Source organism: Balaenoptera borealis (genome assembly GCF_965194805.1).
Source record: "Balaenoptera borealis genome assembly, chromosome: 6".
Classification (NCBI taxonomy): domain Eukaryota; kingdom Metazoa; phylum Chordata; class Mammalia; order Artiodactyla; family Balaenopteridae; genus Balaenoptera; species Balaenoptera borealis.
Genome location: NC_138863.1, coordinates 81,335,596 through 81,353,469, shown reverse-complemented (window position 1 = coordinate 81,353,469; position 17,874 = coordinate 81,335,596). Strand labels below are relative to the sequence as shown.

Here is a 17,874-nt window from a genome sequence, read left to right as displayed (position 1 = left end):
TATAGATGAGGAAACTGAGACTCAAAGAAGTTAAGCAACTTGCTCAAGTTAATCGTTTCCTGGCAGTGATGATCAGAGCCTGAGTTCAGGATCTAAACAAGGTTTCACTGACTCCAATTAAATCCAGGACACTAAACCTTGAGAAAAACTTGTGTTCTGAGGGTGGCTAGAGATGTAAATACTCAGGTTGAGATGTAACTGAGCTTCCAGCACAGCTTTTTTATATAAAATGTGACATATAGACAATGACATATTCTTTCTTTTATTGCCATCCAGTAATGTCAGAGCTTTATCGAAGTTGTAAGATATTTTAACGACAGAATCTTGTCACTGCTGTGATCTAGAGGTCAGTGTAAAAGTAACTCAGTTTTCTATCACTCTACCCTCTCCCACCCTTCCCAAATGAATCCAAATAGTGCAAGCTGGATGTCCTGTCCTTTTAGCCCGTGACAAACAATAGAAGTGACTGAAACTATGCAGAAGCTATGCCCTGTTCACAGAGCAGAGTCTGTCAAAATTAAAGAGCTCTGAATTTACAACTTCAGACAGACACTGGCAGCTGACTCACCTTGCTTTTCAAATTTTGTTTTCCTTTAAACTTGAGAAATGCCCTTAATGCTTTCCTCCTGATAATAATGCATTGCAGACATGATCTTCTAAGCCAAACAACTGGTTTATGAGGCCTTGCAAGCCTGTTGATGGTATTCATTCTCTTTCTCAGCAAATGGTGTATCCCTGCACTTACTCTAGCCAGTAGGTCTTGTCAGTAAATCTGCCAAAGGCCAGGCCGGTCTGCACAAAGCATGTTTTACACCTTCCCCGATGGGATGAAAGGCAACTCTTTAGAGCTCGGTAGGGCGGAAATTCCTTATCTTATCCAGCTCAAGAATAAAAGTGTACATCTATCAGTTTTCATTCTCGCCTGCCTACTACAGTGGTCAGGAGATTACTTATTGTTCCTTCATTAGCCAATTTGTAAATACCCAAGTTCAGGGGCGAGGAAGGAAAGTTCCAGCTGTACTCTGTGATCTCAGAATCACTGACGAGTGGCAGGCAAGAGAGAGGAGTGCATCCTGGGAGGCCTGCTTTCCTTTCCCACAACGATGCTTAAGTGCCGTCGTTCAGGAATAATCAAAAGGGAAGTTTGTGCATCCAGTTACCAGACAGGGGATCAGAGAGCCTCAGTTTCTCTTGACATAGTTATGGGTCTTCTATGGGGATTAGAAAGCTCTGCAATCATGCAGATGACTTTCAAAGGCAACATGAGATATTTTACCGCTCAAACCAAGTCCAGCCATCTCAGTAACCCAGCAGCTAGCTGACAGTGCCAGTGCTGTTGTAAAATCGGGAGCTTTCGTGTTGGTGAATTGCTCGTGAAGCACAGAGAGCTGGGTAACCTATTTTAAGGAGATTTTATATTTCTGGCAGGGGTGATTAAAAAACAGGCTCTATTGCTCAGATCAGCACATAGACCACAGACGTAACTTTTTCCCGCAGGTTTCTAACTGAGATATATTTCTGTTTGCAGTGTTGGTGAGTGCTGGAAAGGTCATTTTGATTTGTTATTTTGTAAACTGGGCATTCTGAATATGGACGAGTTAGTTCACAGAGAGCTGTCATTAATTCGTAACTTACAGTCCCTTTTGGAAATGTCTCTTGCCACTAATGTCATTGCAAGCAAAGTCACAATCCCCTCAGAATCCTTCATCCTGAAATGGTCAGGTCCAGTCCTGCCAGGCGAGAGCTCAGCTTGCACTGTTGGTTTGTATATCATCTGTATTCACTCCAGTTTTCCTAAATTTACAGTCAGTAGCCTAGTTAGTTTAGGAGATTTTTTTAGTTAGATGAGATAACTCACAAAACTGGTAAGGAATCTTTCAACCTAAGTTAAAATGGAAACAGCTGTATCTTCAGTAGAAATTTTCCGTAACATTTTATCACTTTTATTTATTTTTCTTGACAATGAGGAAAGGAAATACCAGAATTGAAAGTCTGTCCCTTAGTAACTGGCAAGAAGGTGGGTTCTGGTCTGCCTAAATTTTCTCTGGGTAGATTTTTTTTTTAAGTTATTTATTTATTTATTTTTGGCTGTGTTGGGTCTTCGTTTCTATGCGAGGGCTTTCTCCAGTTGCGGAGAGCGGGGGCCACTCTTCATCGCGGTGCGCGGGCCTCTCACTGTTGCGGCCTCTCTTGTTGCGGCCTCTCTTGTTGCGGAGCACAGGCTCCAGACGCGCAGGCTCAGTAGTTGTGGCTCAGGGGCCTAGTTGCTCCGCGGCATGTGGGATCTTCCCAGACCAGGGCTCGAACCCGTGTCCCCTGCATTGGCAGGCAGATTCTCAACCACTGCGCCACCAGGGAAGCCCTCTCTGGGTAGATTTAATCAGTGTTTGCTGTCAAAGAAGAGAAATGTCTAGCTTTGGCAAAGACACTTTCTCTGTCTCGATAAACACGGTTAAGGTGACAGTAGGCCCTGTGTGAAAAAGTGAGGGGAATACTTTTTTATGATTGGAATACCAAAAGACAGATTTACTAGGGGCTCTGCTGGGCTTTTCTCCCTAAACTTGTGATTCAGCGGGTGATGCAGGAGCAGGTACAAGGTTATATGCTGTTATACGAGTGAAACCAACAGATTTAATGATTCCCTGCTTCTGGGTCATAATTCTTTGGTAACAGCGAGAATCTCAAACCTGCAGTACTCCTTTATCTTCCCCAGGGCACACACATTTCTTTTCGTAAGGTGGGGTTTTGTTTTGTTTTGCCTTAGTCTCCAAAAAGACTATAATGAGGAAAAAAAGAAATAAGCAAGTGTTGAAATATGAATGAGTCAGAGGAAAGCATTTACCACACCCTCCCCTTATTAGAAGCTCCCTAAGTTGTATTTGTTGGCAGGAGGCTTAACATGGAAACAAGCTCAAGTGGGCACCACTCCCGCTGTTCTGAGGCCCAGCCCGGCTGAGCATGTGCAGGGGCTGCATCACATTTCCTGCCACCTCTGCCGGTGGACTTAGGGCATTGGCTTAGGGAGTCGGCTTAGGCCACAGGCACAGTAAAGGGCCTGGAGGGATCCTGGCCTTCAATGGATGTTAAATGATTTTTGTTTTCTGAGCTCTCAGTTGCCCAATCCCTCCACCAGCCACTCCGAGCTTTATTGAGGTAAAATTGACAAAATTGTGTATCAAATTGACAAAATTGTGTTAAGGTATATAGCATGTGATTTGATATGCGTATACAATGTGAAATGATTACCACAATTAAGTTAATTAACGCCTCCATTACCTCACAGTTACTTTTTTTTTTTTATGGTGAAAACACTTAAAATTTGCTTTCTTAGATAATGTCAAGTATGCAATACAGTATTATTAACTGTAGTCACCATGCTGACCATTAGATCCCCAGAGCTTATTCATCTTATAACTAAAAGTTTGTGTCCTTTGACCAGCACCTCCCATTGCTTCCACCCCCAGCCCCTGGCAACCACCATTCTACTCTCTGGTTTATGATTTTGACTTTTTTTAGATTCCACTTTTAAGTGATAGTAATACACTATTTGTCTTTCTTTGTCTGGCTCATTTCACTTAGCATAACAGCTTCATCCATGTTGTCACAAATGGCAGGATCTTCTTTTTTTTTATGTCTGAATAATATTCCTCACACATGTACCAAGAAAACATATACCACATTTAGAAAGAATTCATTCATCTGTTGACGGACACTTAGATTGTTTTCATATCTTGACTATTGTGAATAATGCTGCAGTAAACATTGGGGTGCAGACATGTCTTAGGGATACTGATTTTATTTCCTTTGAATATATACCCAGAAGTAAGATTGCTGCATCATATGGGAGTTCTATTGTTACTTTCTGAGGAACCTCCATACTGTTTTCCATAGTAGTTGCACCAGTTTACATTCCCACCAACAGTGGACAGGGTTCCTTTTTCTTCACATCCTCACCGACACTTTTTATCTCTTGTGTTTTTGATTGATAGCCATTCTAACAGGTGTGAGGTGATATCTCATTGTAGTTTTGATTTGCATTTCCCTGATGATTAGTGTTACTTAGCATCTTTTCATGTACCTGTTGGCCATTTGTGTGTCTTCTTTGGAAAAATGTCTATTTGGGTCCTTTGTCCATTTTATCTATCTATCTATCTATCTATCTATCTATCTATCTATCTATCTATCTATTTATTTATTGGCTGTGTTGGGTCTTTGTTGCTGCGCACGGGCTTTCTCTAGTTGCGGTGAACGGGGGCCACTCCTTGTTGTGGTGCGCGGGCTTCTCATTGCAGTGGCTTCTCCTGTTGCGGAGCCCGGGCTCTAGGCACACAGACTTCAGTAGTTGTGGCTCACGGGCTCTAGAGTGCAGGCTCAGTAGTTGCAGTGCATGGGCCCAGTTGCTCCGCGGCATGTGGGATCTTCCTGGACCAGGGATCAAACCCGTGTCCCCTGCATTGGCAGGCAGATTCTTAACCACTGCACCACCAGGGAAGCCCCCACTTTGTCCATTTTTAAATTGGATTATTTGGTTTTTTGCTATTGAGTTGTATATGTTCCTTATATATTTTAGATATCCCTTATCAGATATTGGTTTGCAAATATTTTCTCCTATTCCGTAGGTTGCCTTTTCATTTTGTTGATTGTTTCCCTTGCTGTACAAAAGCCTTTTTAGTTCCCAATTTAAAGTAGTTGTAAATGCCTCTCAAGTGGCCTCACTTGCCCTGTGACCGTGGCCCAGGCCCTGTACCTCTCTGTCCTGCTTCCTCGTATGTCTGTGGCTAGGATTGGACTAGATCAGTGGCTTTTCAGATGTTTTAAGCTATGGAACTCTTTACCCAAAGGAAATTTTGTGAAATATCCTAATACAAGCAGTTTTATAAAATCAGACCTATTCTCATTTAAGTGTGGGTGAGGGATCCAGAATACCTCCCACCCCACTCAAATCCCCTTCATCTGTTGGAACTCCAACAGCTTGTTACCAGTTCAGCCTGATAGCAAGCTGACTGGTTGTCAGGAAGTCAAACCAAAGCCTGAAAATGCAGGTGATTTTACCTTTGTCAACCCTGAATCCTGGAGACAGCATATTTTACAGTTTTAAGTCAACCAACCTAAAATGGCTTAATCCATCATAAATTTGTAAGCACTAATTATCCTTCTTTTATATGCCCTGTTCTTGTAACCAGAGTATTTTTTAAAGCTTTGCTGTTGTTCAAGTGATGTGCAAATGAATTGGGTGATGAATTCTGTAAAGCATACCCACCTCGACATTTCAGAACTATGCCAGGCGCTCCTGGCTTCCAGAAACTCAGACTCTTTGCCCCACCCCCACCCCTTTAACCCCCCTGCTACTGGAATACCATATCACCTTTCTTATTGATCGTGTCAGTCTCCTGGCAAAAACTAGTCTCATTGCTTGAAAGATCAAAACTCAACTCCTGACTTTGTCTGCAAGTTCCATGATTATTTAATTTTCCTGTCAAACCCTATTTCCCACTTCCTTCTAACACACATCCCACTTCAGGAAGTCCTTCCCTCCCAGTTCTCTGCCTCCAAGCCCATGGTCATGCTCTTTGCCCATTTCTGTCTCTTCCTTTCCCCATGAAGACCCCATATCCTTTTTGTTGCCTACCAGTACCCTTTACAGCTCACCCTTCACATCCTTTCATGCTCCCTCTTCATCTTCCATGGTACTTAGCAAGGAGGCAGCGTGATGTGGCAGCAAGATTACAGAACAGGGAGACAACGCTAGTACTCCTGTCTTCAAATTCTGCCACTTATTTATTTGCAAGGTGCCCTTGGCTGCCTTTGACCTCACAGTTTCCTCATCTGTAAAATGAGGTTAATAATACAGTATCTCCCTTGCCTACCTCACCATGTGGTCGTAAGAATCACGAGAACTATTGTATGTGAATGCACTCTATTATCACTTACTGTACCCTAAAGCACTTGCTTTAATTATTAATCCTACTCTGCCCTGTACTCACTGCAGTCATTTCATGGGTGATATCTAGTCTCACTAGTTCTTTAGGTCAAATATTTTTCATGTATTTAAAGTGTAACTCCAATACAACTCTGCAGTGGTCATCACAGTGCTGACCACACAGCAGGTACTTCATATGGATTTAATAGAATTTTGATCTCTGATATTTCCCAAGAACCTACCGTTTTGGTTATGCTGCAGTGGTGATTGGTTGTTTAATTATCAGATAGATACTTGAATTTCTGGCATTTTCCCAAAGCAAGATTGAAATTCTAAGGTTATAACATGGATGTGGGAGACCTTAGAAGCAGGGTAAATAAGTTGTTTGGGTGAGTTATTCTCTTGAAAATGAACTAAAGGCAGAACTCAGTTCTTGGATCAGTTGTAATGAGTCTGGTAGTCAATCCTCACTGTAGCCTTGTACAAACTCTGTGGATGTTACTATAGTTCCCTGTGCTATGCAGTAGGTCCTTGTTGGTTATGTATTTTATATAAGTAGTATGTATATGTTAATCCCAAACTCCTAATTTATCCCTCCCCGACCCCTTTCCTCTTTGGTAACCGTAAGTTTGTTTTCTATGTCTGTGAGTCTGCTTCTGTTTTGTAGATAAGTTCATTTGTATCATTCTTTTAGATTCCACATATAAGTGATATCATATGAAAAACAAACAAATAAACAAAAAAAGCACCAAAAGACTCTGTGGATCACAATGGACAGGGAGAAAGTCCCAGTAAGTGAGGATGCCACCCAGACTATCGGAACTACACCAGGTTTCACTGAGAAGGCTGCTTCAGTCTGAAATAGCAGAAGACCCTTTGCTGGCTTCAGCTGATGACACATTTTAGCAGTCCACATGAATTTGCTTCCAACTTTCTCCTAGTAGAAATAGGAAATAGGTTCTTGTATTATGTCCATTGTAAGAGTCAGTGCTCTTAGTGCCTCAGTAAGGGGAAGGCAAATACTTCATGTAAGTGAAAATTTATTTTAAATCATACAGAAATATACCATTTTTAAAAAGATATCTAAAATAAGGTGAACCTTCAGGAGAATAAGGTGAACCTGTTGTGATAGACTCTCCTTTGGGTGGCAGGGGCATGCTGGGTACACTACCCTGGAGGTTTAATTTGCAATGAGTAAGCTGGTAATCAGTAAAACTTGATTTTCCCCACTCCAAGCTTGACGTGTCTAGTGTACCTTCTGCTTCTGGAAGAATTGAAGTTTATTGTAAGGGTGAAATTTCTGAACCAAGAATGGGGACATGGGAGCTATGAAATTTGCTGAAAATCACCAGTGTACCAGACTACCCAATCCCTAGTTCAGGATACAGAGCCTCAACACGATCCTGGCCAGTGCTACAGATCTAAGTGTGTCTACCCCCATGCATTTATTCTGGTGATTGTTATCTGTGGAAAGTCTCAGCCAGCATGCTTCTTTCTCTTTTTTAAGAAAAATATTTTTTTCTTGAGACGTTTCCTCTATTTAGCCGAACTAAATGTGTGTAAATTTGTTCTTTGCAGATTTGCTTATTTCTAGGCGCCTCCCTACCTGATTTCAGCATAAATAATACCCTTCCCTACCTACTACAAGCTACAGGAGTCACTAGCATTTTAGAAAAGTAAATGGAGCAGTCAGTAACACTCCACAATCCAGTGTATCTAGAGCAACTTTCACGTATTTGCCATTTGTACACGGACTGCCTTCATCACTGTATTCAAACTGTAGGGCATGGACCACGTCTTACTTAAATTTTTATTTCTAGTTCCTCATATAGTACATAGTAGATGTTCAAGAATGCTTGTTAAATGAAAAAGAGGTATATATATATATATGTGTGTGTGTGTGTGTATGCATTTTCCAATTTAAAAGTTTATTACTACTTAGCTAGAAAAAAACGCCAGAGGTAAATTTGGATGGATGACGCTGAACATGACATTTCTAATGCAGCGCTCGACATAATCACCCACACAAAAGGAAGCGAAATCCAGGGACTACATGGTGTGACTGGGCAGCAGCTGCAGGACGTTGGCAAGTCTTCTTGGATGTCCTGCAGGACCCAGTGAGCCCAGGCCCAGAGGAATTCTAGTGACAGTGCGCTCTCAACTCTCCTTCATGAACTACCATTGCCAAAAGGTACACAGAGTTAAGTAAAAGCCTAAGCAGGGCTGGCAGTATTTTAATGTACAACCACCTCGTAGGCCTCAGTAAGGTATTAAGTTCCTAAGGTTCTGGAATTTTCCTTGAAGGATTTCATAACCACATCAAGCTTGTTAGAGTATTGATTATTGCTGCTGCTGCTGTTTTTCCAATGGAAGCTCCTGATTTGATGTCCATTTGATACTCTTCTTCTGTACTTCAACCTCTCTTTCTTATACAGACTTGCAGCCTTTAACTGTTTTGAGATAATGGTGAGAAATCAGCTAATCTTTGCTGTAAAATATGTACTAAGAACTAGCCATGTCTTCTCAACGTTTTATATATATACATATATATATATGTTCTTTTTCCAATTCTTTTCCATTATAGGTTATTACAAGATATTGAATATAGTCCCCTGTGCTATATGGTAGGTCCTTGTTGTTTATGTTTTACACAGTATCTGTTAATCCCAAATACCCAATTTATCTCTCCTGCCCCTTTCCCCTTTGACAACGCTGTTTGTTTTCTATGTCTGTCAGTCTGTTTCTGTTCTATAATTCACTTAATTTGTATCCTTTTTTTTAGATTCCACATATAAATCATATCATATGATAATTGTCTTTTTTTCTTTCTGCCTTACTTAGTACGATGATTTCTAGGTCCATCCATGTTGCTGCAAATAGCATTATTTCATTCTTTTTTAGGGCTGAGTAATATTCCATTGTGTATATCTCCCACCTCTTCTTTATCCATTCGTCTGTCAACAGACACTTAGGTTGCTTCCATGTCTTGGCTATTGTAAATAGTATTGCTATGAACATTGGGTGCATGTACCTTTTCAAATTAGAGTTTTCGTCTTTTCCAGTTATATGCCCAGGAGTGGGATTGCTGGATTATGTGATAGCTCTATTTTTAGTTCTTTAAGGAAAACATCCTCCTTTAAGTGTTGTATGTGATATGCATATCCCTTTTGCAAGTATTTTATTATTAAATCCATTGTCCCATCAAGTGCTCTTGAAAAGAAAATGTGACTGTACTTTTATATCTCCTTTCTTCATCCCACAATACTCAGCAAACATTTGGGCCCCTGCTCTGTACCAGTCGCATTGCTGGAGACGAAAGACTACTCTGCCTTCAGGGGGCTTGAATATGATGAGAGAGGGAAACAGACCCCTGCCTGTGTGCACACCTTCTTCTTCCCATTGAAGAATCTAACATCTGATGAATGGTTGCTGCTGGGGCATTCAGGGGTTAAAGGCACGGTTTATCAGTGGAACGAATAAAGAAATCATTGAGAATAATTGTTCAAGATTGGGGCTTCAGACTCTAATCTCACATTACCTGAAAAAATAGCAGCAGTGATTGCCATCTGCTGACACACTGCCCACCGACAGGGAGGGGGTGTTCTAGGCTGGCCAGGCCTCCTGCCAGCAGAGCCAGGAAAGTATCCCTGATTAGAGCAATTAGAGCAACTCCCTGAGCTGGTTCATAATTTGCTTAATCACACTCACTTCACTGAACTATGGTTTTGGCTTTAGGGGGTTTTAGGGAAAAAATGCAAGGTTTGGGGAAAGGGAAAGGAAGCAGTTAGAAAGAATTCAAATTGATCCTCCTCCCTAGTCAGTTTGGGGTTGGCAGAAAAGAAAGCAAATGACATCAGTGACAGGTGTAAATATAAGGAAGCCGATTTGGACAATGGGTCCTTTGAGTCCTGTTTGGGTGAGCATTATTGAGATCACAAAAGGAAGCAGCTGGTAAGTTCTGGAAACCTTTTTAATGTAAGCCCACAATTTGAATAATGCACTAAATGGAGTGTAGTGCATATATTTAAATTTTTTTTTAATTAATTAATTTATTTATATTTTTATCCTTGGCTGTGTTGGGTCTTCGTTTCTATGCAAGGGCTTTCTCCAGTTGCAGCGAGCGGGGGCCACTCCCCATCACGGTGCGCGGGCCTCTCACTATCGTGGCCTCTCTTGTTGTGGAGCACAGGCTCCAGACGCGCAGGCTCAGTAGTTGTGGCTCACGGGCCCAGCTGCTCCGCGGCATGTGGGATCCTCCCAGACCAGGGCTTGAACCCGTGTCCCCTGCACTGGCAGGCAGACTCCCAACCACTGCGCCACCAGGGAAGCCCCTATTTAAATATTTATGTACAAATGGCTGTCATGTTTTAGCCTGCTCTGCCATGGTCCCATGACTCGATACAATTGCTTTTAAATGATCATTTTGTAGATGCTAGAAAGGCATTGTACAGAAGATGAGAATCACAGCAAACCAAACAAAGAAAACGCAGAAGAGACCACTCTAAACCAAATATGTCCATCATAGCAACTATATTTAAGAAGTTTTGAAGGCAGTTTAGTGTAGGGATTAAGATGGAGGAGTTTGGAACTGGACCTACATTTTAATCCTATCTGTGATTTACTAGCTTTGTAGCCTTGGGTAAGTTACTTATCCTGCCTTTAAATTTCAAATTCTTCATCTGTAAAGAGGGGATAGAAATCGTACCACCTCACAGGGGTGCTGTGAGAATTAAATGAATTAATGGTGTTCAGTGCCTGACACGCATAAACCCTCAAAAAATGTTACCTTAAAAAAGGAAGGTGTTCTTTGTGAGGGCTCATGCAGGAAACCATTAGCAAAGCATTGGGAAGTCAGAACTCTGAGAGCAGCAACTTTGTTTTAGGGACTGAAGCCTTGGCAGTGAACGAAGCGATGCCTGGCACGTGTTAGGTGCTCCATAAATACTGACTGAATAACTGAAAAAATGGGTTTCATGCATTTAGGGTGTATAAATTGGATTATTCTATGAAATTGTACATTTTAAATGAGGAAAGTATAAGGAAAGAAATAATGGGTGAAAATTTTGTGTGTGGCAAAGGTGTATATTTCAGACTTTTAGCCAGGAAAATGTTCATCCTGTCATTTCCCGTCAGGGGCACAGGGTTTGATTCCCTTTTCTTCCCTAAGATCAAATGATCTGGGGGAGCTGTTTGTAACGATCTGGATGGGGTCCTCCTGGCTGCAGCATTCCCAGCTCCTGTCCTGTCCTGCTTGCGTGATGTTAAGAAGAGACACTGTAGGGGAGAGACAAGCACACGTTTAAACGACTGATTAAAAACATTCTTTTCTCCTATTTGCTTCCAAATCATGACAATTTAACTTCCCCTTGTGATGGAAAAGAGAAGCTTGGAGGTGCCAGATGCCGGAGTCCAACTGCATCTCTGTTCTCCCATTTGTAAACCGGCCCCACCTGGGGTCTCTTCTAAACTCCCCGGGGAAGCCGTGGGCTGGTGGGTTCTCCCCTTGTCTGTGTGCAGCGCCTTCGTCTGCTCCCTGTGTTTCAGGCCTGGAACAGACAGAGGGTGGGGAAAGGGATTGACATTCTCTGCCTAACCCTCGCCTGCAGTCATTTCTCTCGGACGTGATGAACGAATACTGCCTTTGAAGGAAGATGTACACATTTGCCAAAGAAGGGAATGCAGTTCTGGGACCTCATAGCTACAGGATTGTGTAAATCACTCAACACTAGTAAAGCTGAAGTTATGAAAGTAAATAATTTCCATTTGTACCAGAGCTAATTCCTCTGAGGGAAATGGTGACAGAAGATGTATTCTGTAACTTCTCAGGCAGCCCTGGAAGTCTGACTCCAAAGACAGAGTTTTCAACATACTCAACTCTAAGATGTTACATGTGGGTAGCTAATACTGATTGAGTGTATGCTGTCTTCAGACATTATTCTAAGTGATTGTGACATATTAACTCACTCCCTTGAGGTCGTTATTGTTTATTCTCTCCTTTTACAATGAGGAAACTGAGGCACAGGGAGGTCAAATGACTTGCCCAATGTTAGCACTAACTCTTGGCACTTGATTCAACATGTAAGGAAACTGAAGTGCTGAGAAATAGCCCACGTGTGGCAAAATATTCAGCTCGTCACTCAGCTAAATAGCAATTTCCCCCCTTACTCTATGTGCACAAGGAACCATTGTATCCTTTCCTGTGGGAGTGGGTTATAGCTCTTACCTATGAAGCCTGCATGCTAGGGGCAAAGAGAAAGGCTTCCCAGGCCACTTCCTCTTGTCTACTCGAAAGCTTGAAATCGGGATTTCAGAACCTCAAATGGAGTCCTGGGACATGAGCTGCTTGTCATATTTCAAAGAGCCTACAGGAAATTGCTCATTTAGGGGCAGTAAAACAGTGTGGGCTAATGAGTGTATAAAAGCTTTTTTGCGTGTGTGTGTCAAATTATATATATCATGTTAATGTAATAGTTTATTTTGTGTGGGTCAGACACTTTTCATGGCACTTGTGCCTTTTGCTTTTCATCTTAAAAATGGGTAACGAATTATCTTCTACATACAGTTTAGAGAAATCCTTCTAAATGTGGAATCTGGGGTCTGGACCTTAGGGATGAAAAAATTAGCACCTATTGGCCTGCCGTGAGAGAGGGATGTGTTACTAATAGTCAACAATCACAGTATACTCAGATGGATAGAACACCCCTATCCTGCAGGTTATCTTCCTTACTTGCATTCTTAATCCACTGTTGTGTTGCAGACAGCTGTGACTATGTTCTTACTAAGCTCTCGGGGGCTCTACCAATGGAATTTGCAAAATGTAATTAGGATGGTGAATTGTCTGGGACTCCCATCCCTACCACCAAATGATACATTTCAAAGCCAAATAAAAATGCTATTTTATATCATCTACTCTTTGGATTTTCCAAGCCCCTGGTCCATTTAGAGAGAACTGTTGAGCTTTAGCTATATAGTAGGTGCTTAACCATAAACTATAGAGCCAATCGAGCTCTTTTAACTTTTGAATGAGTTATGCATTCATACGGATCAAAAATCAAAACAATGAAATGAGGTATATTCTGAGAAGTCTCCTTCCCACTTCTGTCCCCTTATAGTGTATTATTTACCCCTGTCCCTCCACCTACAGGTCATCACTTTTATTAGTTTCCTGTGTACTGTTCCTGAGTGTATTTATGCATATAAGTAGATAGTATTTTTTTCCTTCCTTAACACAAAAAAAGACATGATATTCATATATTTATAGCTATCTCCATTTATAATATATATAATATAAATATGTATATTTTATATATATATATATATATATATATCCTAGGACTTTTTTCACAGCAGAATATAGGGAGCATCCTCATTTTTTTTTTTTTTTGGCCTTGCCACACAGCATGCGGGATCTTAGTTCCCTGACCAGGGATCGAACCCGTGCCCCCTGCAGTGGACATGTGGGGTCTTAACCACTGGACCGCCAGGGAAATTCCATTTTTTTAATGGCTGCATCAGATTCTGTTGTGTATATGTAGGTGTGTATATATATATATATGTGTGTACACACACAACCCCCACACACATAGTCTTTTGATGGACACTTGGGTTTTTTCCAATCATTTGCTATTGTAAACAGTGCTGCAGTGACTGTCATGGCAATATATTATTTTGCATGAAAGCAGACCATCTGTAGAAAAAATTCCCAGAAGTGAGATTTTGGGTCAAGGGTAAATACATTTGTAATTTTAATAATGTTACCAAATTGCCCTTTGGAGTCACATTCCCACCAGCAATATATGAAAATGACTGATTTCCCATGACCTCCTCAAAAGAGTATTAGAAAACATTTTTATCTATCAGACTAGTCAAAATCTGGAATTTATGAAGTGTACTTTTAATTTACATTTCTCCTATTTGAAAAGATGCTCAACTTTTCTCATGTTGTTTAAAGGCCATTTTGTTCATTTTTCTATGAAATGTCTATTAATGTTCTCTGCTACTTTTTCTGTTGGGTTACTGATAATTTTCTTACCGATTTTTAGTAGCTCTTTCCATATGAGCGAGATTATCCATTGTTTTCTCTGTGACATGAGTTGAAAATATTTCCCCCAGGTTATTTGTTTTTTTTTACTTTGCTTATAATTTTTTTTTTTGGCATACAGAAGTTATTGTTGTTTGATGTAATTGAATTAATTAAACTTTAATTTTATACTTTCTGGGTTTTTAATCATAGTCAGAATGGCCTTTCCCCACTCCCAGGAAGTCACTCATATTTTCTTGTATTTTTTTCCCTTTTTTAAAAAAATTTATTTTGTTGAAGTATAGTTGATTTACAATGTTGTGTTAATTTCTGCTGTACAGCAAAGTGATTCAGTTACACATATATATACATTCTTTTTCATATTATTTTCCATTATGGGTTTATCACAGGATATTGAATATAGTTCCCTGTGCTATACAGTAGGACCTTGTTTGTTTTTTTAATTATTTAATTTCATTTTTGGCTGCATTGGGTCTTTGTTGCTGCACGCGGGCTTTCTCTAGTTGTGGCGAGCGGGGGCTACTCTGTTACGGTGCACGGGCTTCTCATTGCGCTGGCTTCTCTTGTTGCGGAGCACGGGCTCTAGGCGCGCAGGATTCAGTATCTGTGGCTTACGGGCTCTAGAGCACAGGCTCAGTAGTTGTGGCACAGGAATTTTCTTGTATTTTTAAGAACCCATTTTATTACAGAAAATTTTAAGCATACACAAATTAGAGAAAATAGTATAATAAACCCCAACTACACGTCATCCAGCTTCAACAATTAGGGGTATTTTGCCAATCTTGTTTTATCTTATCCTCCCATCCATTTTGAGAATATTTAAAGCAAACCCCAGACATTATATTTTCTTTATAAGTATATCAATATATATCAATAACATGTAAGAACTTTTTAGAACATAACTTCTATAACATTATTATACCAATAATTCCTTAAGATTATCCAATACTATTCTGTGTTCACATTTTCTTTTCTGGAACTTTTATGGCTTTGTTTTCTATGTGTACAGTATGAGGTGTGTACCAACCTTATTTTTTTCCTGGCTACCCAGTTGTCCCAACTCAGCTTCTTAAAGTGTATTCTTACCTTACTGGTTTGAGATGCCACCTTTACCATATAACAAATTCCCATGTGTATTTGAGTCTATTTCCAGACTTTCTATTGTTCCATTTGTCTGTCTACTCAAATGTTACTACTATACTGTTTTAATTACTGTGGCATTAGAGAATGTTTTAATGTCTTTCAGGACTAGTCATTCCCTAAATGAAATAGTAAGTCATCTACTCCAATTTATGCTATTTAAAAATGGCAGAAAATTATAGTTTATAGTCCAGCCTCATCAGATCTGGTCTGGTGATTTAGAAATCAACAAGGAGTGGGAGTAGAATGTGTGAGCATAAATGTGGTCCCTAAGGAAAGTAAGAGTAATAACACTATAGGAAAGTAAATAGTCATAACATAAAACTTGAAACCTGGGGCAGGTCCTCATCTGGAGGTGGGAGGAGAAAGCAGAACCAGCAAAGGAAAAAGGACATGGTTTTGGTGGTTGAAGCATGCTTCTCCCTTGGAAGTAGCCAATCCTGGTTCTCTTTGGCAAAGTCAGAAAGGCCTACGGTAGAGAAAGTTGCAGTGTTGGCTGTGTACCTGCCCTAGGGAACCAATCAGAGACGCAAAGCACGCTGCAGAGCCGAGAGGGCCCGGATGAAGTGTGTGGAGGTGGCTGTGCCATCACTGTGCTCTGGGCAGTTCACAGGCCTGGGCAGCCAATAACCCTGAACTCCAGGGCTGCCTGGGTGCTGGCTTGTGCCTCTGAAAGTGCGAGAGTGAACCTCTCCAGGCCTTTCCCAGGAAAAGGATGAAGCTGTATTACTCTGAGCCCTCTTTCCAGGAGACAGTATTAGTTCTACCTAACAAGATACCTTTACTGGAAAAGGTCTGAGAGAGAGGACTTCTGGCACGAGTTATCGTGGGAGAGACATCTAAAGCATTTAGCAGGGGCAAATCATAATACCTTTTATCCTTTTGAAATGCATGTATCTGCTGGACTCTGTCTGCGCCTTCACAAAAGCCCAGAGAATGGTAAGGTGGTCAAAGCACGGGGAAAAGGCCTGGATCCGGAGCGGGTGGAGACTGAACGGGGATGACTACAGAATGACTTCATCCCCGGCAGACACCCTTAATAACCCGTGGCACAGCTCCTAACCTCCTCATCCCCAATTTCCTCCTTATAACCTGCAGGTGAGCACACCTGCTTACCTCACAGGGATGTGGGGAAGATTAATTAGTTTCAGATGGGCAAGTTCTTTGCTGCTGAGTCATGTGGTGTAGTGAGAGTGCTAATTTGAGGCTGCACAGCCAGGAGTTGCCTGCTGCCCAAACACAGACACCAGAGGGTAAATGGAAATTGGTCATCATCAGAGTCAGGGGAGTGGACTTGGCAGACTGAATGAATGGGTGAAGTCAGCCTTGTTCGGGCATATTCAACGATTCCTTACTCAAGTGGTAACGGGCAGCCATGATGGGGGCAGGAGGAGGTTAGTGAGGAGTGATGGCCCTGAGGTGCAGGCATTGCTGGGGTGTCTGTTAGCCACACTGGAAGACCTGGAATTGTGACTCTGTGGACGAGAAGTCATCTTTGCCATCAACGACGTGAGCTGGGCGTCAGTTGTAGTCGGCTCCACATTCCAGCATACCCTGAATAATAAGAAGGGTGATCAGCGCTCCCTCAGTCCCCTCACTTTCCAGATGCCAACCTTACCAAACCCCTAAGCTAGTCTTCTCTCTTAGGTGTTTGCAGTGAAAAGAATCTTTGTGTTCATTAACAAAAGGGGAAGAGAAAAGAGACCCCTCTTTTGGCCTCTTTGTCTTCTGTTGTTGCATGCTGCTGCTTTACAGAGTACGATCAAGGTGTGTTTTATTTTAAGCACAAGGTAAAAGGGACTATTTTAGGCGTTATCACAGAACACTTTCTCTGCCAATAAGGAGTTTTATGGTCTGGAAATTGGTACAGAATATGGATGAGATCTCAATGTACATTTTAAGCTGAACTCTTTCTTTTTTTTTTTCTTTCAGGTGTCCTTGAGTGAGGGTAGCTGGGAGTGAAAGAGGAGGAGAAAAGAAAATTAAGAAAGGTGAGTATGAGTAAATTTGGAAGGTGAAGTAAAGGGCTTCTCTGGGCAAATGAGGCTGCTAAGACCATTATCCCAATAGGAAGGTTTGGGACTGTGGAAGGTGAGAGGTAACCAGAGAATAATCAGAGGCAGTTCAGGAAAAGGTCCTTAATTTAAGTGACAAGCCCATTGTCATGTAAAAATAGTGTTGTTTCTTGAAATACAAGATTTTAAGAAAGGAGAATAGGGCAAAGCACCATTGTGTTAATATGAAATTCTGGTTTTCAGTGAATTTATTTTTATTTTATTAAAAAAATTCATACAATTTTTAAAGGTTACTTTGCATTTATAGTTATTACAAAATATTGGCTATATTTCCTGTGTTGTACAATACATCCTTGAGCCTATTTTATTTATTTATTTATTAAAAATTTACCATTTTATTTATTATTTTTTTAAATTTATTTTTTGGCTGCATGGGGTCTTCATTGCTGCATGTGGGCTTTCTCTAGTTGCAGTGAGTGGGGGCTACTCTTCGTTGCAATGCACAGGCTTCTCATTGTGGTGGCTTCTCTGTTGCGGAGCATGGGCTCTAGGCACACGAGCTTTAGTAGTTGTGGTACATGGGCTCAGTAGTTGTGGCTCACGGGCTCTAGAGCACAGGCTCAGTAGTTGTGGCACATGGGCTTAGTTGCTCCGCGGCATGTGGGATCTTCCCAGACCAGGGCTCAAACCCATGTCCCCTGCATTGGCAGGCAGATTCTTAACCACTGCACCACCAGGGAAGTCTCTTGAGCCTATTT

At 41.2% G+C, this 17,874-nt stretch overlaps 2 protein-coding genes across 13 annotated transcripts in view; one reads left to right on the top strand and one right to left on the bottom strand.

Annotated features, from left to right (window-relative positions):
* LYPD6B (LY6/PLAUR domain containing 6B) overlaps window positions 1-17,874 on the top strand; it is a 233,115-nt gene that overhangs the window by 182,667 nt on the left and 32,574 nt on the right. For 2 of the 3 annotated variants that reach the window (XM_082397260.1, XM_082397262.1), the window contains exon 2: window positions 17,034-17,092. The gene's annotated coding sequence lies outside the window, so the exon portion shown is untranslated. Of the gene's footprint in view, window positions 1-7,996; window positions 8,112-17,033; window positions 17,093-17,874 lie in introns of those variants that run through there. The other variant, XM_082397261.1, reaches the window with a different exon arrangement.
* LOC309631151 (uncharacterized protein) overlaps window positions 10,062-17,874 on the bottom strand; it is a 143,527-nt gene continuing 135,714 nt past the window's right edge. For 4 of the 10 annotated variants that reach the window (XR_014246101.1, XR_014246103.1, XR_014246105.1 and 1 more), the window contains one exon: window positions 14,818-16,655. Coding sequence is in view for 2 of the 10 variants with exons in the window: in XM_082397264.1 (XP_082253390.1) it covers window positions 16,623-16,655 (33 nt within the window). In the remaining 8 variants the exon portion in view is untranslated. Of the gene's footprint in view, window positions 11,195-11,370; window positions 11,467-14,817; window positions 16,656-17,874 lie in introns of those variants that run through there. The other 6 variants (XR_014246098.1, XR_014246102.1, XR_014246104.1 and 3 more) reach the window with 3 other exon arrangements.